The sequence below is a fragment of the Maylandia zebra genome, linkage group LG23 (assembly GCF_041146795.1).
Source record: "Maylandia zebra isolate NMK-2024a linkage group LG23, Mzebra_GT3a, whole genome shotgun sequence".
Lineage (NCBI taxonomy): Eukaryota > Metazoa > Chordata > Actinopteri > Cichliformes > Cichlidae > Maylandia > Maylandia zebra.
In genome coordinates, this window is record NC_135188.1 from 5,937,953 (window position 1) to 5,964,724 (window position 26,772).

Below are 26,772 nucleotides of genomic sequence, written 5' to 3' on the forward strand. Positions count from 1 at the left end.
GAATTGTTCTCCAGGCTTTCTAAAGTTCTTTCAAAGTTTTTCTTTGGACATTGGCTGCTTTTTCATTCATTTTGAGTCCAGTCTTTGTACTTGAACACTTCCAGAAGAATGGTTTTTGTTTGTTAAGCCACTTAGCACACAGTTGTGTCCTTAAGAAATAGGAAAGAAATCCAGTAGGCCTGACAAAAGGCCTGAGAAATGTATAATCAGGCTACTGTTCACTGAAACATTACCAAAAATGCTTTCAGTGGAAGGGTGTCTGTGAAGAAGCTATTCTTAATGAGGCAAACCGGTACAAAAGAACTGGACTTACAATTGGTGTGATGGAGCAATGAATCCAAATTTTAAACTTTTGGTCCAAATATATTTACAAAGCCTGGCCCTTAATATTCCTGAAGCACTGTGGGATCCTCTTGACAGAGGACAAAACTAAAAGAAAAGAAAATCCACAGAAGAGCTTTGAATGCATTTGAAGAAGCCTAGAGAATTATTCCTGAATACTAACTAATGAAACGAAAGCTTTTCCCAAGAGAGTTTACGCTGAGTTGCTTTATAAAGGTGGTCATACCAAAGATTGGCTTTCAAGCTCATTAAAACTGTACAAACTCTGTTTTTGCCTTATATGCTGTATTTCTGTGTTCGTTTGCACACGATTCAGTAAATCTCTACACATATTTCACCATTTCCCTAGCATGATATATAAAGAAATGAGTTGTGATTCAATACTTTTCTACAGTACCACGTAGCTAAAGGTAAGATTTTTCAAGATGTTTTGAATCTAAGAAATAGTCAATGATTCTCTCTCCTTAAAGATGATAGTTATCATCATGAAAAGGTGCTGGAGTCCTTTCAGAGGCAGATCCTTTAGTTTCTTTAATTTTTTATGCCATAGACAGTCTGGATTTATGTTTCTTATTTGTTGCTGCTCCCTAAATTGTTTTTTGGGGTTTTTTTTGGTTTTTTTGGCCTACATTTCTTACCCATGTATGATTTTATCTCGCTGACTCTTACAAACAAGTGCTAGTGTCAGTTATGGCTGTTCATTTCTCCAGGCCACTGATGACACTAAAGCTCATTACACCGCCACTTTAATGAAAAGCACAAAAGACAGAGTGGCAACAAGTCTTGTTCCCTGACAGCGATTGGACAGGCATGAAAGGGACGGCTGCTGAGAGCCGAGACATATTTCTACAACGTTTTTCAGTTTGCCTCTGACAGATTTAATACCACGGAGCAAAAAAGAAATGAATCAACATTCCTTTTCACTGACTTTCTACACCCACTCACACATGTGCACCCACACTGGGCATTAGTGAATTAGTATGTGTTGCGCTCTAAAAGTAGTTATAAAACTTACATTTTTCTGAATTGTTGGGAAAATCTTTAAAGACTATTCTTATTTAATTGTGTTTTGTTTTTGGACTAAACCACAAACATTAACTAGAAATGTGTCCAAAATGTGACCTCCAGGAGGTCAGAGTTCAGACGTGTGATGTCATCAGTAAGCGTAGAAAAACAAACAGTGTCTGAGATGTGGGAGCGATGTTTTGCTGATTATATGCTATGCTGCCTGTAAACTCCAAACCTGAACTGAGGAGAATAAAGTTGCAAAAAAAGGATAATGGAGTCATGTCTCTCTGAGGGTGCAACATATGCACTTCATACATATACACATTACTTCATTTATAAACAGCACAGCAGTTGTAGCATCACTGAAGGCCACAACCTTGAGCTTAGTAATGAGGGATCTTCCTCTACAGCGAATTATAGCCTGATGACACCTCTTTGTGGGTTTCATTACCAAATCAAATCCAGTTTGGAATCCATAAACAGATGTAACAGTGTGTGCACACCTAAGATGCCCGGCAATAATCGCATGAGAAGTGCACATTACATAGCTTGGTGGCCTGGATGCTTTTAACAGAATAGGCAGCGTTCAAGTCTATTTTGGCAGCTGTCCTGACACTGAAGGGCATTTCTTGAAGATCAAAGGTAATAAATGAAGCAAAATTACTTTAGTATGGGTATACAGTATATTAGCTAGAATACCAAGATGGAAATGTATGTTGTCTATGTTTCTTTAAAGCCATCATCATTTAGTTTTCTGGCACAAGCTGGACTTGGACTTATTCAGCTTATAAAACATTAATATTGATGTTGGCATGTAGTTAAAAACATCATTAAAATTATTTTAGACTCCAGTTTCTGGTAAGGTAATGCGTTTACCCTTACATACTGTTTATATTTCATGCCTTTTCAGTCAGTTTTGACCCTATTAAAGACATTAATCAATGAAATTAATTAATATATTTCAAGTATGGAAATAAATGTCCATACTGAATGTTAAACTACTGATTTAAAAGGTGTAAATTGCCTGTCAAACATCAATTAATAATTTAATAACTTTACATCTAAGCTAATGGCAGCTCAGATGCCTTTATAATATTTATAGCTCACAATAAATGATTCCGATTTTTTTATTTTTACATTATTTGTTGCATTGCAGGTGCCAATGCACTGTACTCATTAATTCTCTGACCTCTGTATAACCTCTGTTCCGTATGTGCAGCTTGCATTACCAAAGCTATGCTGTGGTTCTAATTCACTGTTTTGAGATTCTCCAAGGACCATTCAAAGATCAGCAGGTGACCATGACCATGTGGTGAGAACACAGACAGTTCTCGTGACAGTGTCAAGGTTCCCCTTGAACTTTGACATCACTGTGCCATAAAAACTACACTGAGACATGGCACATGAAATCCATCTGAATAGATATATGTATATCAGTATAAAAATGTAAAATACTTTTGGTTTTGTGTGCTCTGGATCACTTCTGGAAAACCCATCCAATTTCAGACTAAAAGAATGACATTTGAGGTATTTTTGCTCCTGTCAAATGAGTCAAGTTTGTCCAATATTCTCTCATAATTTTGGCTTCAATTCTTAATTTCATAAAAAGTCCTGAGAAATACTACTAAAAAAACTTAATGTATTCACCAGCTGGTTGCAACCTAGGTCCGTTTGCTGTTGGGGTTGGGAAGCTGGCATTCACTGGGTTTCTATTAGATCTTATTTACTGAAAACAGCTGCCCACTGAAGCTGGAAACATAGTTAATGAGAACAGATCAGTAGACCTGAAAACCAAAACAATGAATCAGAATAAACCAAAAGATCACATCAAGCTGGCGTAAACGGCGAGTTGTTTGTAATTTTTCAGTTATTTTGTCATTACAAATGATTTTTTTCACATTGCATAGTTATTTGATATTGACGTTATAAAAAGTGCTGATTGGTGCAGCTTTTATCCATCTGGAGCCCTGGTCGTTTCATGATTTAATTTTTTTTAAGACAAGCTGTCAGTGCCATTTAAAGTGAAGAAAAGCAAAACACCAGAAATTGAACACTTCTTTGAAATTAGTTCTTTGTTTTTTATTGGACAACAAAAAGCAAATGAGGTAACTGAAACAAAGGTTATGCAAAAGTGCAGCCTGACCACACAAATCAACAACACATCTGAAAAATGTAATTACCAACCTACACCAGTGTGTCTCAGCAGCACACCTCAGTAGAAAGTCAAGCATAAGAATGAAAAAGTATCAGAACATTAAAACATTCCTTAGATTGGCACAATAGAAATCTCACCTTCCTCTGCTGAGCCTCGAGAAAGACATTTGTTTTGCAAAGTAATCAGAAAACAGTGCAATGCTACACCTTTTACAAGTAGACTGACACAAAACTCCTCATGCCATACCCTAAATAGACATGACTCAAACCACAGTTTCTATATATGAATCTTCCTACTGTAGCTCAACAGCACATCTGGCTAATGCATAGCCTGATCTACACAGCTGAGATGTCAACATTAAATCACACCGATAGTCTATAAAATACAAAACAAAAGAATAGATCAGTTGTTTCTTTTCAAAATCAGGAGTGGTCAACATGGGCTCTTGTGGTTCCACATGTTACAATTCTACGAGACAGTCTGTGCCAGGGAAGTCTGGAAGGTTAAGCTCATATTTTTTCTGGATGTCATAGGGTAGGAAGCGTCCGGCCAAGAAATGCTTCCCCGTGAAACTCGTGGCACACTTCTTTGGTGCTGTAAGTGAGATGAGAACTTCTGGGTTTATCCCATCCTGACTTCGCTCTTCTACATCCCAACCTGGAAAAAATGCGTTTAAGGAAAGGAGCTTTTCAATAAATTTGTGCCATTTTCAGCAGTTAGTGTATATGGAGTAGGATGAACTCATAGTGATCTGATTTTAGCGCAAGAGTTATTCTCTAAATGTGCCTCTAGACTTGGAAAACTGAGAGAGCTGCCTGGAGGGTAATTTATCATCGTATTTTTTGGGCCTCAAGACTTATATCTACAGTTTATATTAACACTTACCTGAGGGCACATCCACACTAGCAATGGGAATCTTGATTTGCTTCAGGGTGACCAAAATACCAGAGTATGGCTCCTTTATGTTGGCACAGTCTGCTTCTGGGCCCATCATGGCATCAATCACTAGGTTGTAGGCATCGTTTATAAGCTGCACCTAAACAGAAAATACCTCAGTATGAATAAAATGAGAAGCTTACTTCTTGTACACAATTCACTGGAATCACCTTCCAGTGGTTAAAGGCAAGATTAATCTGTATAAGAGTAAAACATTTACCCGTGTGGGGTTTACAGTCTGTGCAGTTGTTATTATCCGTTGTCATTCCCAGACTGACAGATTATCTCAAACCCAATGTTGTCTCAGAGGATCCAAAATTTTCCGAAATGAAGGGTAAATGTTATGCAGAAGTGTATGAAAAGTGAAATGTGAGCAAAACTTGAAACCAATTAGCAAAAGAAAACAAAGCAAAACAAAGTTAACGAAACCCACAAAGATCCCATATGGGAAACAAACCACTTGGAAACTTGTGATTTCCTCCTTTTGCAGACTTTGAAGGCTGCTTCCTCTACTACCAGAACTGTGAACATCCAGTAGTGTTGCAATCAGTGCTCGGACACTAAAAGACCCCTTTTGCATGTCTGCTACATCAATGCTGTCATTAGATTTTCAGTTTATGAAATATTATGAAGCACAAAATCACAGTAGGGGCTAAAAAGTTTGATTAGATTTTATCATAAACCCATCTGAAAAGGTTGTTTAATAAAATGCAACCATTCATTAAACATGAGAAAGATATAGAAGTAAATATACCACCGTCTAAACTGCACTTTTTATTTAATAAAAGTGAACAACAGGGGAGGCTGGAGCCTTTCCCAGACAGTTTTGTATGATCTGTAATTAACCCAACCGCTATGTCTTTGGAGAACAAAACCAGAGCACCAAAAGGTAACCCACAAAGGTGCAAAGAGAACTTGCAAACTCCATACAGAAAGGCCTCAGTCATATAGCAGTAAGGCAACACCACTGATCACTGCATCACTGTGTTGCATCATCTCCTTCTTGCTGATTAAATAAAAGTCTAGAGAATGCAGCCAATTAGGTTAACATAGCATAAAGGCTTGAAACGAGGGGAAAGTGTTCGGACTCAGTCCAGAGGTTACAAGAAACAAACAACGGAGAAACCTCTATAGCTCAGTAATTAACTAACTATCTCCTGCAACCAGTAAAGACCCAAGGGAGCTAAAGGTCTCAAAAAAAGTTCAGAAATTAAAAAAGAGAGAATTATTGAAAAACTCTTTTTAAATTAAACTTTACACTCAATCTTTTCAGCAGCATGGCTAAAGTTTCTGTAAAATGTGATGTCCTGTAAAGGAATTGCTGACCTCTGTAGGGAGATAGGATAGGAAAGGGATGTCCATCTTCTCACATTGAACTGTGAAATCCTGATGTAGACTGTGAGAGGAGCGTTTAGGGTGATAGATGGTGGGCTCATACTCCTGAACCAGATGAGGCAGCAGAGACAAAGGGCAGAAAGAAGGGGAGAAAAACACAGAAATGAAGAAAGTTAATTATGTTGGTTTCAGCCAGCACTGACATGATTCAGTTTGGATAGTGTTTCAGTATATTTAGCATGCGGTACAACTGAAAATATTGTTGACTGGTGATCAGAAGTAGTGGTTTCTGCAGTCTGCTTTCTGAATGAATACCACCCTCAGGAAGTGGAAGCCATGTAGAGTAGAAATCCAGACCCCTGCATTCTGAAAGGTCTGTGATGCTCTGCAGGAAGCATCTGTGATCCATGACCTTTTCACAGTCACAAACACAAATCTTAAAACCCGGGAACAGAAGTGTAGTCTGTAGTGTCAGTGTCTGACTGAGTGTGTTTGTAAGTTCATCAAGTTAATTTTTATGTTAAGCATCATTAGAGTAATAAGACACATGCATACATGTGTGGTATGTATTGTTCAGTCACTACTGACAATCTAATCTAATCGCTTTCAAAAGAAAGCATATTACTCCCAGGGATAATTTTAATTTAAGTAATATTTTAAATTGACTTTTTATCTATAGTCAGTGGCCGCTTTAATAGGTACAATTAGCTGTTAACACAAATATCCACTCAGCCAATCACGTGGCACTGTGTCAATGCATTTATGCATGTAGGCAAGTTCAAACCAATCATCAGAATATGGAAAATGGTGATTTAAGTGACTGTGGCGTGGTTGGTGGTGTCAGATGGGCTGCTGATCTACTAGGGATCATTTGCAGGAGATTTGCATCATGGATCTGTGGACAACAAATCTACATCAACTGTGTGATATTGTCCTGCCAATATGGACTCTGAGGAATGTTTACCACCACCTTGTTGTTGTGCCACACACAAAAAAAAGGTAGTTCAAAAATCAAAAGGGGTCCAAACCAACACTAATAAGGTGTACCTAATAAAGTGGCTGCTGAGTTTTTTGTTTTTTGTTTTTTAAGTTAAGATATTGGTGAATTTATTCAAATTATTAAAATAGTAGTTTCCTCGTGTGTGGAATTATCCCCTTTCTCAAAAACACTGTCTCCTCCTGCGCCTTTTATATACCAACTGAACTATTAATGTTTATACATTTTTAGAGTAAGAATGAGTAAATTAATAAGTAAAAGTATGTTTTTAAATCTGTTTTAGCTGAGGCTATCCTACAAAGGAGGTGATCTGTCAAGTTAAATCACCATTATAAATCACCATTATCACCAATCACTGCTATCATCACCACAGACCAGAGAGCAGAGAAGAATACAATCCAGTGCCTGCGTCTCTCCTGGGGTTAGCCAGCGCCACTGGGGTGGCCTTGACCTCATCAGCAGTTAGGCCATCAAAATGTGTGAAAGTAAGGGAGAGTGCGAAATGACTGTCAATGTCATTGAGCTTGAAGAGAAATGAGCCGTGAGACAGAAACAAGCACACAGCATAAAAAGGGTCTTTCTCCAGTTAATGCTCAGTTCTAACAGGGTTACACTTGCTCTCCCTGAGGGATCACGGTGTCTTGTAGTACTCTTTTATTACGTGCAGCCCATTAGCAACAAAGGAAAGAGGTCTGCAGAACACAGGACACTCAAATCTTTAAAAGGATACTTGCTATCCTCATTTCCTTACAGTTCCAGGGACCTGTTGTACAGATTGTAACGGTCATTTATGCAGCTGGTCAGCTCATTGTTAATTCTTCTTTCTTTCATTACCCCAAACCCTAAAAACACCCCACCTATCTAATGATTGGCTGCCACCTGGTTCACCTGGCTTGTGAAAAAACAACCCAGTTCTTGTAAGCCTCCTCTTTAGGCCAGACAGAGCTAAACATATAAGAAATCTGTGGTGAGCTAACATCAGCCCACACAAGAGAAGAGGAAATCTTTGGTAAACAAAACAAGCATTCACAGCGGTCTTCAGCTTGGATAGATTGCTTTAACACGCACTGACCTCATTTTGATGAACAGTAAAGACTGTAATAGGTATATATGTTAGAAGCATAACATGTCCCCTTTAATAAAAAAATAAAAAAAGTAGAAAATTTAAAAAAAGTAGACCTGCAAAAACTTCAAAGAAATGTCTCAAATGTTACTTTGAATGTTAAATTTACCTGAACTGTAATTGCCCAGAGTTAATAAAGGCAACAAAACTGCTAAGCAAAATAGTAGTTTGTATTTTAGTTTACTGTAACTAATGGCACAAGTTTCCATGCAGTGAATGCCTCAGAGCATATGAACTGAGCCAAACCTAACTTGATGTCCACCTGTTTTAATATGAGCAGTGCACCAGAACTAATGACCACTGTAGTTGTTGTTTATCCTCATCAAATACTGGCTTTGGTCAAGGAATATTTGTGCTCTCAGGTATGTGGCATTGCGGAAAATATTAAAGAATCCATAACAGATTCAGACACAACCTGTTTTTGTTAACATGGCTGTCTTGGAGTGACGTGGGAAGCAACCTGGACTGTTCTCCTGCAAATGATCATTCATTTCTCTGCTCTGTCTAATCACATTCACAGCTCTGCATCAGAGTTTGTGGCTGTGCATGAGTGTCTGTGTGTGTATGTATTAAAATGTGTGTCTCGTGTGTATACTTGCATGTCATCCTGCTGACAGGGATCACATCACACCATGAAAAACATACAGTCTTAAACCGAGAGAGCGCTTCACAGTCCAAAGAAAGTATTCGAGTTTCTCAAGTTAGAGCAAGCTCAGACAAGTGTGGTCCCAGATCAGGCTGGTGCAGTGTGCAGACTCTTTAAAAATAATAATAATAAAATTTTATTTATGCAGCACTTTTCAATACGAAGTAAATGTTTCACTTTGGGGAAAGGGGGAAAGAATATACCAGAAATTATGGACACAGAAGGTAAAAACATTAGGGGGAAAAAGGATACACAAGCAGACATAATAATACCCCACACCCAATATACTTAAAGCAGGGAATCAATACCCAAATCCTTAAGTTAAGTTACAGAAACATTTCTTATTCATTTCTGGAATTCCAGGGCAAACTATATCTTCTCAAAGCTAACCTCTGGCTTTGTTCTTGGCCTTGAGAAAAAAAGACAGAGTGGGAGGTGAAGGAAGATAGAGATTGGGCTTCTTAAATAAAGAAAACGTGGTTTTAATCAGAACTATCGATGTGCTGTAAATCTAGTAAGTCAGACACATATGGTAAAGTGTATAGATGCATTCCATTCAAAGCCAAAGATCCCAAAAACACATATCCAAAATTTCCCTTGTAATAAAATCATAGACCGGGACTGACCACAGCACCATGTACTCAGAATAAAGGATGTTCAAAGCTGTGATCTGCAGCGGGGTCAGTGAAGATGGATAGCTCCTTGAAGAATAATTTGTAATGTCAGTCAGTATGTGGCCTAAGCTGCAGACATCATGGTCATGACATCACATCGTGGCTGCGGAAGCAAGGCGCAAGACGGCTTTAACGAGAGTAACAATACAATGATATCATGACTGTCTGAGAGCTCTTGCAGGGAGGGTAATGGGATAACTGCTTGCAGCCATTTACAGGAGCTGAAATGAAATTCTGTAAAGTGCTGTGGGCCTGTATATGGGATCCCCTGTTAGTCATGATGTAATCATTTGCAAGATTAGCTTTTTGTATTGTCTGAATGGCTCAGTAAGTTCCCTAATGTCCCAAACATGTCATGTTGCTGAATATAACTCCTGCCTTAGTGTACCTCCTAGGTTACTTACAAACATGCGCAGGTGTCGGGCACACACCAGCCCAATAGAACCATTTTGATCTGGACCACAGATCACCAGCACTGTTGGCTGCTTCTTTGTTAAAGAGCCAAGAGGGTAGGCCTGGTGGAGAGACAATAAAACAAAGAGAGAGAGAGAGAAAGCATTAGAAATAGATTATGAGCTGATGATGGAGGGAAAGCACCGCAATAAGACGAGGTGGATAGAAGAGGTTATTGATAGAGAACAATAGCGACAGGGAGAGGAAGATAAATTCTTGGCAATATTCTTTATCATCCCTCCAACTTAGGCTTCTTATTCAGTCCAGGTTATCCGATCCTCACCTCAGCCTCTCCATCATACTCTGAGTGCCTGGGATGCCAGACGAGGGTGGAAATGGCACCGGCTCCCCTGTCTCTTGTGTCTATGAGAAAAGGTCCAATCTCATTAAAATAACTACAGTGGAAAAAATCCCAGTGTCCTCACCACGGGATGCTTCCATATATATTTATATATAACACACTTTCTGTCTGCATCCTGGTTACAGCGAGCTGCTGGCATCTGTCTCTTTTACTGGCCACACATTCCCTTGTAAATCATCCTGCACCTTCTTAAACGAGACAGGTATTCGCCCTCGGAACTGTCATCATGATTGGTTAATCTTCCATCTCCACATAAACAGTGCTGTGTGACTGTGTGAGTGAGTGTTTGTGTCTGTGTGTATGCACTCCCTGTCTGTGGTTTCTTTTCCCACAGATTATTCACAGCGTCAAAATCAATGCCACAATAATATACAGACTGTTAGCTACTGCTAACAATGTTAGGTGGGGGTATAGAAGAGTTTCTGCATTGTGGCATTACACAGGAATTATTATTCATTATTATAAAGGTTACAGCATGACTTCATGAACCAGAACAAGCTGAATATGAGGAACATTTGAGTTCATGTCCTGTCCAATTAGAGCCCAATAAATGTGTGTCAGAACACAATTTGTTAGCCAAGTTTTATCACTGCGATAAATAGTTTATGACTATAGTTCATAGTAATGTTCAGATCATAACCTACAAATTACAGTTCAAGTGTTTCATAATTACAGGGCACATATAAAGTGATGTATTAATAGAACTGATAGATGCTGTAAAATAAGAGTTATATTAGAATAAGTATAGCTAATAATAAACCAATTATTACTGGGTGTAGTGATACAGTGATAACTCAACCTATTATTATTAAAAGGCAGTTCTTTAAATATATATCTGTAAAATGCTGCGTCATCTAATAATTTTACCATTACTGTACCATAATTACACCTTTATACACCATAATGTACTCATAGGCTTACTCTTTTAGAGTTTTCTCTCTACCTTGTAGTTGAGAAACAATTATACCATAAGTTTTTGGCTCCCTGTGAATATTTTATTGCACCCTACAATTATTTATTGTTATCATGAAAGATCAACCTTTTTGCCGTGATGGGCCTCCAAACATTGGAGATGAACTTCAAGTAGGCCAAAATTCTTCCACTGTGCATAAAACCCATTTAGTTCCACTCTCACTAATGTATTCCAGACAGGAGAAAGTTCAAATGGAGAGACAGGCAGTTCTCCACATTGGATAATTGGATACAACAAGACTCAGAGTGCATTAGGTAGAGCGATGAATCCAGGAGAAGAGAGACAGCAGCCATTATCTCTATCGTAACAGCTCGACTGAGAAATCATAACACAGGATCAATGAGATGGAGGACAGGCTGTTACAGCTGCTGAGGGCCACACAGTTCATATTAACAAGAAGAAAGAAGGTAATGATTGATAGGATTAAAAGGTAGAGGAGAGCAAAGTCAGCCAGTGTCTTGTGTCTCCTTATTTAATGAGATGAACCAACCTATTTGTATGCAAGTTGTACTACATAGAGTTAAAATACAACTCTGCAGTTTCTCTCAGATATACCAAGTGTTTTAGTTTTCCTGGATCTCTGTTGTAGTTTTTGAGCCCACAACTCGGCCCTTTCCCAAGCTGCAGCAGCTATATTCAGGAAACCTACTGTTTGCTACTTGCTTCGTGTCAAGTGTCAAGCAGACAAAGTTAGCTCCCAACATATAAACTGTGTAGCGTTTATGAAGGTAAATTGTTTGTAAAAAGGGAAACCGAGCTTATACGTAAAGTGGTGGTGAGAACTACAACAGCATATGAATGCCTCCCCCAAATGGCCAAAAACACAATAATCATAAATCACAGATTTTTAAATGGATTTCCTGCGTGGAACAAAACCAGCCAGCCCATAATTACTTGGCCATCCTGTGTCTTCCTCACGCTACACAACTCTCTTTTTCTGCTTGTTTTAACAAATTCACATGAGAAGGTTTAATGACATTTTTCTATAAATGTTGAGGACCATCGGGAGGCTCAGTCTTGCTTCTGGTGAAACCATTAGAGATACTCTCTTGACGGTGAGCAGCTATAAAGGGATCAGGCCAGATCAATTCAGGCAGGGAATTTTGCATTATGAAAAATGTGTGTAATCTTACCGAGAATGCTTAATATTCCACAATATGTGATACTAAAACGTAATAAATGAAAGAAATTAGAAAGAGAAGGGACACAAAGCATGCTGTATCATGAGGTCAGTACTGCTGATTGTGTTTTTTTATTAGTTTAGAACGAAAAATGAGGTTCTGTTAGAGCAATTTTCCCATAAATATGAAATTTCACAACTACTTTAATTATCATATTAAATCAAGCTTCCCAGTCTGACCCAATATTTGAGTGTTTCTGATGGATTTTGAATGGATTTATAGGCAGCTATGATGATAGCTGTGCTTCTTTGTTTAAAGCGTCTAAATACTTTGGTACAAGTCTAAATAAACATCTGTAACAAATGTACATTTTAAGGTTTCGGTAAACTTTTGATACTAAACAAAGGGGCAAACTTGGAACGAAAGGTCACAAGAGTAGCTAAGCGATTTTACGACCCCCCGTCCCCCCCTCCCATGCTCACACAAACACACACCAAATATAGAAAATATACCCGTCTTGATTGTAATAACGTCTCTAAGGGTATACTGCTTTGAATTAAATGTAAAAGGCACATGAGCCTTCACCTCCAATCAACCTGAAACACACACTGAGCCTGAGAAAACATTATCAGGCTCCTAAAAACACAAATATACTCACATATCCAGAAAAATGTTACCTTTAATATTTGTACTAGAAGACCAAACCAAAGTCCAGGGGCTACTCCAAACTATAGCCTAGACTAATTTATTGCTGTGTGGCAACAAAAATGTCTCCTGTCTCCACTCAGGTGTTGAAAAGTCTCAGACTGATACAGAAAGAGGCACACACACACGCAGACACACACAGTCTGGACCTGGTGGTTGCTGCTGTTGGAACAGTAAGGGGATTACTTACAGAAAACCTATAATCTATCTGGCAAGGTGTAGGTGTGTGTGTGAGGAAGCATATGCCTGTTTGTGTGGTATACTTGGAAGCCAGCAGCAGTAGGCCAGCAAGGTAATCACTAAAATCAGACTGTCTGCATCTCCTTCGACTGTAATTTTCTTTAAATAGCAGTGATGTCATGTACGCGGTAGCGTGCTGCTGGCGGCTGTGGGCAGCAATGAGACACCCCATCCAGACCATGTTTGTCTAGTATGGCTTTGCTGTTGGGGGGCTGGTGGTGGAGGGCCAGGCACGGGGCCAGTGACAGCTAATGGTAATAGTCGGGAAGTGGATGTGGTGGGTTTAATCACACACTATGAGGGGAGAATACTAAACCTCCACCTCTGACTGATGTTGCCACTCTGCCACTCAGCGTTCACTTTCTTGTTCCCGCTTCTGTTCTTTTCTTGTTTTGAAGGGGGATATCAAAGGTGTCTCACTGAGGTAATGTTGCCTCTTGTAAGCATAATGCCCCACTTTATGGAAGTGTAACTTCCTGTAAACTACTCTTTTGTGCTTTTGCTTGTTGTTTTTTTTATTTCCTTTTGTCTTTCTCTTCTTGTTTCTTTTTCTTGTCATCCTTCCTCCTGACAGCAAAGCAGGGTTTCATATGTCTTGTAGCTCAGACTCTTATTCATCAGCCTGCTGAAGAGCCCACTGAGGAAACCAGCGTGGCATTAAACCAAGTCAGCGGTCTGGTCAAAGGGAACCACATGTGTTCCTAACAGCTCTCAACCGACACACACATACACACTCTTCGCTTGACAGAGTCCAGATCACAACAAGAAGAAACTGCAGCCGCACCAGAGCTGAAAAGTTGCGGTTCTGGACCGGCGTGGTTTGGTAAACGGAGCAGTGCCACTGGGTGAGCTCAGGTGTTGTGCCACCCGAGGTGAGCTGCTCACATTTTTGGAAGCAAATGTCACAGAAACTTGGAACATTTCCTCCACACAGTAATCAAACATTTTCTATGAATGTTCATGCAAAATATGAAATTGTAAGACGCACAACTGTGACTTTCTGCCCCCTCGGACAATCACGAGTTTTGCTGTGATTACTGAGGCTCAGAGGGACAGAACGTGAGGAGGATGGGCTGAAATCTGTGACCTTTAGAAATGGTTTGCTGGAGAGACACAGCAGAGGTTATTAAACTGGGTTGCTGAGGCCGCAGTTGTCTGATGTCATTGGATGTGAGCTTTAAACTGCAGTTTTGGATTGAATTATTTTTCTCAATGTCATGATCCTGGGCCATGTTGGCCCAGCATTCTTAGTTGTCGTGTGTTTTGTATTTTGTTCTTTATTTATGCCTTGGTTCCTAGGTGGTTCTGTTAAGATGTTCCTTATTTGATTTCCCCTTGTGACTTTACCCCCTGTGTGCCCCTCTGTGTATCTGTGAGCCCTAGTCTCCCCTCCTTGTGTTTTATTCCATGTTTTCCCCATCCCGTTATGTCTGTGCTCTCCCCGTGTTCGCTCTCTCCTCCTGTCTGCACCTCTGTGTACTTCCTGTTTTACTTTGACAGTCTCCCGTCAGTGTTGCGTTGATGCCTGCCGTTTCTCGTTATGATTATCGGTGTCGCCTGTGTTCCCCGTGTGCTCCTACTTCCCTCGTTAACCCTCTGTGTATTTATGTACGCGTCTCTCTCAGTTCTGTGTCGCGTTCTCCCTCATTCATGGCCATGTGTTTCTCTCTGTACTGTGATAGTTGCCCAGTTTAGTTTGTATGGTTTTGCTCTCACAATAAAGCTGTGAATTTTGAGTTCATTCCTGCCTCTGTGAGTTTGCGATTGGGTCCTCATCCTGCCTGCACACAGCCGCAATATGACACTCAAAAAGTTCTGTAATTGGAAAAATTTGCATGACATACTTTGGTTTGAACAGTTTTACGGAAAAAAAAAAAGTGTGAATTTGAAGAAAAACTTTCTCAAAGAAAGTTTTAATTGGATTTGAGCTAATCCCTGCAAAACTTGTGAGGAGAAAGAAAAAAACAGCTTTGACACTTTTAAATGGTCATTAAATGTTTGCAGTTTTGCCATTTTCACTAAAGTGCAAAGAAAACACCCATATTAAATAAAAATTGAACAATAAGATTGAAATGCTAGTTATATGGAACAGATTGTAGGTGCTGCTAAAACGCAGGAAAATTTAAATACAACACACACAAAATTTCCACAGTTAATAACCACTGCCCTGTGTTTGATCCCTCTGGTGTAATGGTCCAAAGAAATAAGCTTTTTGAAAGCACAACAGCAGATTAAATGTTAATTTCACATTAAAAAGAGAACTGCAAAAACAACTGACTGGAAATATGTTTCTTGTCACCGCTTTCATTCACAACAATAAATTAAGATAGACTGGATGGATCCACACCCACGGAAATTTGGATGCTTAGTCTGATTGAGACGGCTGGATAGCGATAGATGGCTCATGCTGTTGTTTTGACTTATACTTCTAGTAAAGTGAAGGCAACAAGCAATGAGGGGGAAAAAAGGAAGAAAAATGCAGTGTTTCAAACCTTTCAAATCTATGCTTTCTTTTGAGTGTGTGCTGACTTTGAGAGTGCATGAGTGCATTTGCAAGCACAGCCACTGGAAGTACAAAGAATATCTTGGTGTTAGAGAAACTCATAATAACAGGCAAAAAAAACTGAGTGGGTCCCACTGTGGATTTTTCATCCTGAATAGTTAATGTCATGGTTGTCCTGCAGAAAGGAAGTGACCACCACATTATATGTTCATGAGTATTGAAGTGTCAGCCATGTTCAATTTGAGACACTATCACCTGAAATTCACAGATGCAGTGCACTCATGTGTGAGTAATGCATGCATACACTAATGTAATTTACGTAGCAGTTTTCTAGTCAGTGAATGCACTTAAGATTATAAGTCACCATATGTTCACACAGCACTTTGTCTACAGTCAATTTAGAATTACCAGTCCGTCTCGCCCAGGCACAGGCAATGATGGTGGAGTGATGGGCTAGGCAGGTAAGTAACAAGTCGGCTGAAGTGGCTGAACTGAGAATTAGTTGTGTATAAAAAGAGAAACAGAACAACACAGTTTATCTGAAAGATGGGAGATACACTAACCTTAGTGATGGCGAGGGCGCATGCTTGTCCCCAGATCTCTATCAGCTGCTGTTGTCCAAACCTGTAGTCCCTCAGTAGTTCTGTCTCTATAGCTGCTGCCTCCCCTTTACTGCCAGACACAAATACAGATGTGCTGTAAGCAACATAAGTTCATCATCAGTAAAAGCATCTGCAGCGTGTAGGTGAGGCTGTTTAGAGAGAAGACCATGCTAGATATGTAGCACATGTGGCATGTTGTCAGTGGCTTGCAATAAGAAATGCTTTACGTTTTATCACTTGTAGCAAATTAAGCTTAACTAGCTCAAATACATTGAAATGTGTATATTTTTTCCTGTCTTGAATCCCAGTGAGGTTGTTTTTTCTGTTTCCACTTTAGATAGTAAGTTTTGTTCTGTTTTTGTTTATTGGGGCAAATAAACCCCATGTTGAACAGAATAATTCAAAAGAGCCTGTGTGCATGTGTGCATGTGGTGTGTGTGTGTGCTTGTGTGTTAAAATAGACTAAAAGAAGACACAGCAAAATTGGTGTATTTACATGTGGCTGTGGGCAAGTGGCATGACCTGTTACTGAGAGAATGAAGACCAAGTAAAACCATTAAGTCTGTAATCTACATTTGAGATCTGAGTCTTTAAAATAGGATACATCTCTATTACTCTACAGACACCTGGTGGTCCTCTGCAGTACTGCAATTCAAAAATAAAACCGAAATTAGTGAAACATTTACTTTAACTTTAACAGATGGATGTATTAATTGTTCCAGATTCCTGAATGTAGGAATGCTCTACAGTAGAGTACAGTAGAGGCTCCAGTTTTTGGAGGAACTAGAACGACTTAAACTTTCAAGACTTAGATTTCAAGATGGCGCTGGAGTGACGGCAGCCTTTCCAAGTAGCTCTGCAACACCGCACCTTTTTTGTTAACTTTAACTTTTTTAGAGTAGGCTTTTCAAACTTTTTTTCACCTTCCTCTACTTATACCTCTTAGATATAGCGATACAAGATGGATAATGCACTTTTCAAAACTTCTGGAACCAGCTCCTTCATCTATTCGAGAGCGGAGCTGCTGGCACTAAGAAAATTAAAGAAACTGATGGACATTATGAACAATGCTGGGCATCCTCTGCACACGGCCATAAACAATCAGAAGAGTCTGTTCAGTGACAGGTTGCTTCTCCCCAAGACAAGAACTAACAGACTTAAAAACTCCTTTGTCCCACACGCCATCAAACTGTTTAACTCCTCTCTGGAGGGGAGAGGGAGGGGAAACAGGAGGACAAAGGAGGGGGGAACAACTAAGCTGTAGTGCCTCTTCACCTCACTGTACAATACCTTGTGCAATACTTTTTGTAAATAGTCAACAGTGCAATAGACTCAATACTTGAAATGTGCAATTCACTTGTATTTTTATTTTTTATTCCTATTTATTCTATTTATCCCCTTTGTATATTTTATTTATATTTGTCTCTGTATTTATATGTGTGTGTGTGTGTGTGTGTGTGTGTGTGTGTGTGTGTGTGTGTGTGTGTGTGTGTGTGTGTGTGTGTGTGTGTGTGTATATATATATATATATCAATTCTGTAACTGTAACTTCGGTCGTTGCTGTGCTTTTTGGAAGTCGAATTTCCCAGAGGAACCCACCCGAGGGATTAATAAAGTTCTATCTTATCTTATCTCTTATCTTAAACCATTTTAGTAATGTGATTGTAATGTGACTGACTGATGCATGTGTATGGGCATTTCTTCTCGTTACATCATTTGTGCTACTTTTCATTACATCATGTGTCGACACAAAAACACCCCACATCGGGAACATGGAAGAAAATAGACCACAGCTAACACTGATATCTACTATACTCCAAGTTTAACTATATAAATCCAGGAATCTAAATAATCATACAGATTACTAAGTTGTCCCAATGAAAAGGAAGGACAATATGCATTAAAAAAAAAAATCTGTATTTTTGTATCTAAACACTCAATCATTAATGTAACTGTAATGGAATTATTTTAGTGCTATTCAGCTGTAGTTCTATTCATTTTCCAGGAACAAACTCAAGCACAAGCAAGATAAAGATTATTATTGTTCTGAACCATTACAGTGAAGGCTTGTTTCTGAATCCCTGGGTTCTTCTCTGATCTTGCAGCAATGTGTGCGTTTTATTGATGTCTATGAAGAAAACAACGGACACACATAAACTCATTCTGGGTCATCTGTCTCTGTTCTCTGCGGCTTGTAGTGTAACTAATGCTAAACCTGCTTTTGTTCCATTTAGATTTTTATAAGACACAGCAGTTTGTGTGTGTGTGTGTGTGTCAGTGTATCCAAGTGGGGCTCCTGGCATTTACCTGTGCCAGTGGAGCGGCAGCAGCTGTCACCCATGGCTCACCTCAGGGATGTTTCCTGAGTCACTGAGACAAGTTGATCTTTGGAAAGTTCACCTCAGTTCACAGGGTTTACTCTGTGTTTTGCTGTGCCCAAAATATTCCGAGCTTCTTACAGCTTTTGTTGAGCAGAATTGATTCTGCCTCAGGATGGGCTATTCTGTGAGGTTGCCTTTAAAACAGAAATGGGAATTATCCAATCTGTGTAAAAAATAGCTGTTGATGGGTGTGCGAGTGTGTGTGCGGGGAGGCTAAATCTCAGCCCAGGATTGTTGCGTTAGCGATAACAGTACCGCTGCTGAATGGGCAATTAGTATTGATCCTTAACATCACAGACAGAACAAAATGTTGTGGGTGTGCAAATCAACGACTGGTAGTTTTAGCCAGGAGGCTCTACCACAAGAGGAACAGCACACTGTGTTCAGGACTAAAAACAGATGGCTGCTTCATGCCACATACTGCATGCTCTCTCAATTACCACTTATAATCATGCTTATTAGTATTTGTTTAGCTGAAGCTAGTGAGGAAAATTTGAATGTGCAACAAGTTTTAATAGAAAAGTGCTTCTGAAGAAAAGTGCAAATATATACAAGTTGGCGTTAAAACGTTAAAAAAAACAACAACAAAAGAGCAACAGCTGTGTCCATGCCTCATGAGTAATAGTTTCTCTTGCACCTGTAGCTACAGTCATGCAACAGCTAGGAGTCTCTCCCTGGAGGGAGAGTTGATTTCCCCATGGTGCATGAATTGAGCGCCGGCAGTGTGCCACCCTCATTGCAGCAAAGCTTAACTATGATCACAACATGCTTAATGAGTCTGTTTACCTTACACACGAGATAATACAAAATGAAACTTTAAATGGCTGCTGTGGGGAAATTGGGCCAGTTGCAGCAGCAGGAAATGGCAGGAGGATATGTAGGAAAGATAAAAAAAAAGAATTTGAATAATAATGGACAAGTTGGAGGTCATAAAACCATTAAAAATTTTAACACAAACATTTGAATAAATAATAATGTTTGGATAGATTTGTAGCAAGAGAAAATTACACAAAACAGAAGCAATGTTTGATGTTTGCTGAAAGAAATATTTCAATACTTTAGGAGTTTAAATGTATAGGCAGTGAATTATATACAGAAAATATTGGAATATCTGGAATGAACAGATGTTAAATATTGACAATCGAATTCAACAGTTTTGCTACAAAAACGATGAAAGTGCCAAAAGAGGCACCCGAGGATGATAAATTTGATACAGGCGAATGAAAAACTCATAAATAATATGTTCTAGTGTGGATTTTCTAGCTGTGAAGCATCCTTGAATCACATGAGAGATGACGATTCCCCTGAATATCAGAAGAGCTTCTATTTTCCTCACACTGGAAGACTGAAATAACCACATTTTACAACCCCCGCCCACTCACTTTGCCTAATTTCCATCTTTCAAGAGTGATCTTCTGGTGTGATAAGGAGCATGATTAAAATAATAGTGAAAGACTGTGGTTGAGATTTTACTTGCCAGGCAGAGCGGTATATCATGATACAACAAGCAGTGTTTCCCCTACTGCTGCCTTCAGGGCTCCCCGGCAAAAAGAGAAAAAAAAGAACTGTATTGCATTTGTTAGCTTTGGATAGGAGCAGGTTGATGTAGATGTGGTCAAGAAAACCTACTAAAGTTCAAACAGAGCATCAGAATGACGAGGTGACCTTGTGTAACGTTGTGGGGTATATTTTCTTGGCATACTTTCGGTGTTTTAGCACCATCGGACCACCATTTAAACACCACAAACTACCTGAATACTGTTGCCTATGACAGTGCACCCATATTCATGATAACTCATTGTCACAAAGCTCAAATCAAATAATTTCTACAGTGACCAGATTTCAACAGGAGAGTTGAATCATGGGCATCCAGCCAATCCAGTCAAACCTAATGTAGTAAACACTTCTTCTTCCCGTATTTAGTGTTTCAATACTCAGAACCAGCACTTACTCATAAAAGTGACTGTACAACATCTCTGTTACCTGCCTCAAATTTACTGTTTTGTAATTACCTGAACTAGTAGTAGGCCGTATGTGTCAGGGAGCCATCCTGGTCCAATAATGAGCTGTTAATAATTAGTCAGACTCTTGCTTGGAGGGGACAAAAAGCATTAAAAAAAAGCCACTGTTCATTAGTTGAGTAGCCCTTTTTTCCCTCTCTCGGTCATTATCTGTCCACCTCCTGCTAAGTCTATTACTCGACAGCTGTTAATGATACTTCAGGCCTTTCAAACACAAATACATGAAAAAAACATGTTGATCTGAAGAAAGGCACTCTTTTGTGTCTGTTTATGTCCCCTTTACAATACTAATCTGTGACATTTCCATTCAATTATTATCTATTTTGTTGCAAAGTTAAGAGGAGAGAGTGATGACTCAGCCAGTTCAGTTGAAGCATTTGTCTTCTGTAACTGCCCTTTTAGTCCAGTTCTGTGCAAAAGTATTGAGCCACCTCTCAGTTACTTATATTTTGCTTCTAAGGAGCCAGACTTGACTCTGTAGTTTTTAAACCTACACTGATCAACAGTTCTCCAGATTTTCTGAAGGTCTTTTAATATTTTTCTTTGGGCAATCGTCGCCTTTTCACTAGCTCCAATACTTGTACCTGTGTCAACACATCACAGATAACTCAGAAAAGAAGCCATTTTAAATTGTGTCTTTAGGTAATTTGATACTATTAGGCTGTCTTAAAAATATTTTTTTTTTTCTCATTTTGTTGATTTAATTTATAAAAAATACCAAAAAAAAGGGACAAAAGAAGAAACGGGAGGCCTAAAAAAACCAACTACAGCAGACCTGAAACGGGATCCGAGAGACTGTCGGTGCATTCAAAGATTCAAGATTCAAAGTGTTTATTGTCATGTGTCACAAGAAAAAAGGCATTTCTTTGTGCAATGAAATTCTTTCCTTGCTGTCCACCCACAGATGCCGATTAATATATACAATAGAAATAGAACAAATAGTACAAATAAATAGCTGAAGACAGAAAAGGAGACAAAATATGGAGATTTGAAACAGATGTGTGCAAAAGACCTATAGCTTAATATGCTGGCTTAATGTGTAAGATATATAGAGTTAACATAAGCCTGGTTAGTTAATCTATGCATATGTCCCATCTGCACAGTATTGTAATGCAAATTCTAAAATGATGATATTAAGTGTGTTTCTAATGCTCACAAGCTGATAGTTAGCACTTTTCTAATGAGGAATAAATGCAACAGAATTTCATGCAAATGACACAAGGAGACAAACTGGAATTGGGACTTGTAAATATGGCATTTTTCACTGTAATCGATCCAATATACATTTTACTTAAAGTGATAAATTCCAGTCTCAACATAGGAACTAAAAATGAAGTCAGCCCACCTCAAGTGTCAGTAGGGGGAGCATTTTGACACAAATGTTGAATCTAGTCTGTCTTCAATTGTAAAAATATCCCACTTTACAAAACAAAACTTTGACCTGCTTGTGGGAGTAGAAAAAAAGGTCCATGGTGGTAACCATAAATGTCTGCACAGATTACTTTATATCCGCTACACTTGTGTGTCTTCTGCTGTATTTTCATTAGGCCTCAGTCACACAGGTGAACTTGGTGAGTGGTAGTCAAACTTGAAAAAAACATGATGAAAGCAGAAATGGAAAACATGCAAAGTAAAAAAGCAACAAGCAATGGAGACAACTGACCTTCAGAGGTTTGCATCATCATTCCAAGCAAGAGAATTGGAAAACATTTTGTGTGATGCATTTCATAGCGTCACTACAACTCTGCAAATATTGTAGTTGTCAAGTGAAAACTATAGCTGACAGCGACAACAAAAGCAATTTCAAGGAGATTTTTGGTGCAGCACCATATACTTTGCAATTACCAGCAACCACTTGCCAACTTGTGAGTAAACACATATTTTTCCTCTTGCAACCTGTGATTGCCAACGAGTCACCTATTGGTCTCTAGGCCTGTATAACTGAGCCCTTAAAGCCAACATGTCAAACTGTACATGTCAGTTGGGGAAAATTCATAACAGCATGATTCATCCTTTAGGCAACAATAGTCAGCCTCCCTGGCTGACTATCTCAGGCCACATGTTTTCTGTTTTTGTTTTTGTGCTCTCTCTCTTTCTCCCCTGTCTCTGTTCTGCCTGGGCGGAGCTCACCTCAGGGTCCCGCCTCTGGCCCACGCACCTGCCCTGATTGTCACACATGCTGCTAATCCACCTGTTATTCTGAGTACTACTTAAGATGGCGGTTCTGTGGTTCTCATCGCTGGATCATTGAGTAACCCGTGTTAGTTAGCCCGGCAACCAATATCTGAATCTGTGTGTTTTCCCTAGCCTGTTTCTGACTAAGCTACTCTTGTAAATAGATTTCCCTGGACCTGTTCCCGTTTCCCCGTGTGGATCGTCTGAGAGCGACTGAGTGGCAAAGTGTGTTAGAGTTGGAGCATGAGTGGCTGCGGAGGAGAGTGGAGTTTTTTCTGGAGAGCATCGGTGTGTGGACTTTTCCCCTTTTCCCTCTTGCAGACCCTGGAGCCCTGAATCTCTTTGCAAAAGGAGGTCTGAGCCTCAGTATGTCTGAAACCTGTGACAAATATCTTACAAAAATGTCTGTGCAGTTGTCTAATGAGACAGATGGAGTCTAGTCTGAGTCAAAGTACTAGGTTGCCTAATCGATGAACAATGTTATCCCTAAGTTTATGCCTTGTATGGACATATAAATGACTACAGAATCATAAAAACACTAGTAGTGATGTATGGACCAGACGAAGGAATATCATAGAAATTCAGGTGAAATCACCAGAAATAGGCAGAGACAAAAAATGTGAAGGTGGGACTGTGTGGATGAATTTCACATTTGTTTTCTGTCACCTTCTTCTTGTAAAACTCTATTAACACATGCTCACACCGTTCTGAAGAGTGGAAAACGAAATATGAACCACAAAAAAAACAGGATTGTTAAGACAAAAATACACCACACTCTCTTCATGAAATATTTTGGCAGACATTCTTCTGCTTTTATCTGCCTACTTTCGATCTCACACCCTGGTAGCACCTTCCCTTCATTTCTGTCCTTTCATCTCCAGTTTTGCCAATCTTACTTTATTGCCTATCGATTCTGCATTATCTCCCTCTGCCACTCTTGTCCTCCCTTTTTGCCGCAATCCATTTCTCTGTTGTTCTGATCGAGGTTTGCACTTCGCTGAACCAGAGTGATGCCACATGGAAAGGTGACAGAATGAAAGAAAGAGAGAGAAAAGCGCAAGAGAGGAAGGGAGAGAGAGGGAGAGCAGACACGGGAAATGACTCACCAACATTTGATTTAATCTGTTTGGCTTTATTATTTTTTTATGTACACGCTTTTTGATCTGAGAAATGCCTTTAGAGGGAGAGTGGAGCAGGTAGATTCAGAGGTAAGTCTACTGTCATCCTTCATTGCAAGCATCACTTGAATCATTACTCTGAAGAGAATCTCGTTATAGACCCTCAGCCATGTTCCGCTAAAAGGTTTTGGTCATAATTTTGATATCATGCTGATGGTCATCCACGCGTCATACCCTGCTAAGCATTAAAGTGTCTTGTACTATGTTACAAAAAGATGGCTCCCCTGAAATTATAACAAGATTATCAGCGGGCTTTCTCAGGCCTATGTCTGTATGTGTGCATCTAATTTAACATGTGTCAACTCAGGACACCTTTCATCATCAATTGCACTGCCTGCAGCGTGCCTCCAGGAAGTCCCACAGCATCCAAGGAAAGTATAGGGCAGAAGAGAAATGCAGCAAGGTTCACATACAAACTGTCTACATTTAAGAGAAGACAGATGTGTGACTGCTGGTAATAAAACTAAAAGAGGGAGAGAGTATATCTGAATGGATGAATATATAGATGTTTTTATATGTTTATGTTTATGAATGTAGACAAAGTAGCAAATGTATTTTGGTTTGATAGATGTGAAATAATAAACTCCCTCCAGCTTAAGTGACCACGGTGCAGAATAATCCAGAATAATCATAGCGAGCCAAAATCAAGCGAGCATGACTCATTAGAGGTGTCGAGTGTGTAACTCTATTCAAACTGACATGCGTATATTGCTGAAGGCATAAAGATTGTGTTGTTTTATGAGTGGTCCTATATCTTGTCCAGTTCTATGTCCTGTCATATGCTTGAAAATGAAAAACAAATATAAAATTGTAATGATTCACTCTGTATAATTGGCTTGCTGGAGGGATCAGGTGCCACAGCGGCGGAAGCGTCGCTTCAACAGTCTCAGCTGGCAGATAGGAGTTGGCTCTGAGCCGCCATATGGTCCCTTTCTAACTGGCCAGCATGAGCCCCGTCATGCTGCTCAATTCTTATCAAATCAGGACGCTATGATTCACTTTTTCAAGTCTCCTTAGGTGATAATTTAGGACTTGTTGTATGTCGTGTGTCAGTGTGTGTGTATGAGAGAGAGAGAGAAAGACAGCCATAAAAATCACATCCATACGACTATCTCCGGTAGTATCGTTCTTTTAAATCTGCCTTAATCAGTTTAGTTGTCTGCTCATGTTTCTCATATCCGGTACAACGAGACAGACATTCTTGAGATAATCTCAATCAGCGGCTCCTCCATTTGCTCTCATAACTCATTTCATCCTCCAGCAGCCATGTACCTGTAGATACAAAAGATGAACAAGGATCATATTAACCTAAAGCCACAGGTGATGGCAAGTTCATTTTGGTGTTAAATTTCCTGTATGTGTGAGAGAGTGAGTGTTCTCAGGAGCTAAAAATATCCATGAGTCAAGTCTGCTTATCCCTCATTTTTAGATGTCATGTGATTGCACAAGGAGAAGAGCTTCTATCCAGATGGATGAGCACCCACCTACACACACGCGCACTCGTAAGCATACAGGTCACACAAATGTACTGAAGTACACGAGACAAACAGAGGTGCTCACGCACCCACATACCCACAGGTTACATCATGCCATGCCCCGTCAGTGGTCTTTAATCTCTGCCTCTCCTTTAAGCCCAGTCTCTTCAGTTTGATGCCAGGGGCCATAAGGATCATAAATTATAGGGCATGCGTTGTCACATCCTGTTTCTTTCTCCTGAGACAGATCTTTGTCCTCCAGGTACTGGAGGCAGAGCAGAATGGATAACGCAATTTATAAGGCCACTGGCCAGGACACACAAGAAAGATGACCCATTTATGTTACTAAGTGACCTGAAGTTTAAAAACAAACTATGTATCAGATGAATCAGTTGTGCTGAGCTGCTGGAGAAGCTGCTCTTCAGCCTGGCTGTCAAGTTTGAATGAACATACAGTTTATCTACCCATCTCTAGATTAAGGTCGAGACTTATTTTACAAAAAGTAAGCATCCATTTTGTAATGTTTCTGTGCAATACTAATGATGGTCTATACAAGGAAAAGGCGACCCAATTTTTCTCCCTCGTGGGCCCCTTATGCACAGCCCTGGTGTCCTAGCAACAGAGTTACCAGAATCACTTGACTGAACATAAAGAAGAAAAAAAGGTCAGTACACCCTTTACTATAGATGCATACATTACTTTACCCAGAGCATTCTATGGTTAAATTTATCATCCGCAATACACAAGCCCTCACCACCACTGAATATGATATAGAAGCTTTAGCTTGCAGTGCTTTTTCGGGTGATTCACATAAAAACTGCTTGATTTTCTGAGGTGTTTTCTAGTGGCACCTCTGAATCAGCTATACTCTTCAACATTTATCTATACAGTATGTATGGAACTATCAGAAAAGTTAGGAAAGCTTCTGGGGTCTAAAGTATTATAGCGATGTCCTGAAAGTAAGTGAAGAACAGATAAGGAAAGGTGGGGAGAGAACAGAGGCGGAGAAAGTGACACAGTATAATTAGTACAGCCACTGGCGGTATTGAGATACAAAGAAACAAGTCAGACTAATAAAAACCTGCCATGAAGAGGACAGTCTTCCTACAGCCTTCTCTGCTTTAAGTGGCTAAATAAACACTTTTCAGCCAGAGTGCAAGCTGAGAGCACCAGGCCTCTACAGGGCATCCTGAGAAAGTGTTTAATCAGTGTCAGCAGTCTATCTTTATGTTCTTTATGCTGACTGGGAACTGGTAGGACTATTGAAAACAGCCAAAAAGAAACATGTGGTTTTTCCTCTATTTCAGGTCAGTCTATAATCCCTCTAGGCCTCTGTCTGCAGCTCTAACACCCATTTAGCTCCAGATG

The 26,772-nt window shown here is 39.6% G+C and overlaps 1 protein-coding gene across 1 annotated transcript in view; it reads right to left on the minus strand.

The window, feature by feature from the left end:
* Window positions 1–3,414: 3,414 nt before the first annotated feature.
* Window positions 3,415–26,772, minus strand: part of yjefn3 (YjeF N-terminal domain containing 3) — a 49,877-nt gene continuing 26,519 nt past the window's right edge. The window contains exons 2-6 of the mRNA XM_004554895.3: window positions 16,136–16,244; window positions 9,621–9,731; window positions 5,768–5,881; window positions 4,391–4,541; window positions 3,415–4,162 (exon numbers count right to left, since the gene is read on the minus strand). Of these exons, the coding sequence (XP_004554952.1) occupies window positions 3,966–4,162; window positions 4,391–4,541; window positions 5,768–5,881; window positions 9,621–9,731; window positions 16,136–16,244 (682 nt within the window). The 3' untranslated portion in view covers window positions 3,415–3,965. The remainder of the gene's footprint in view (window positions 4,163–4,390; window positions 4,542–5,767; window positions 5,882–9,620; window positions 9,732–16,135; window positions 16,245–26,772) is intronic.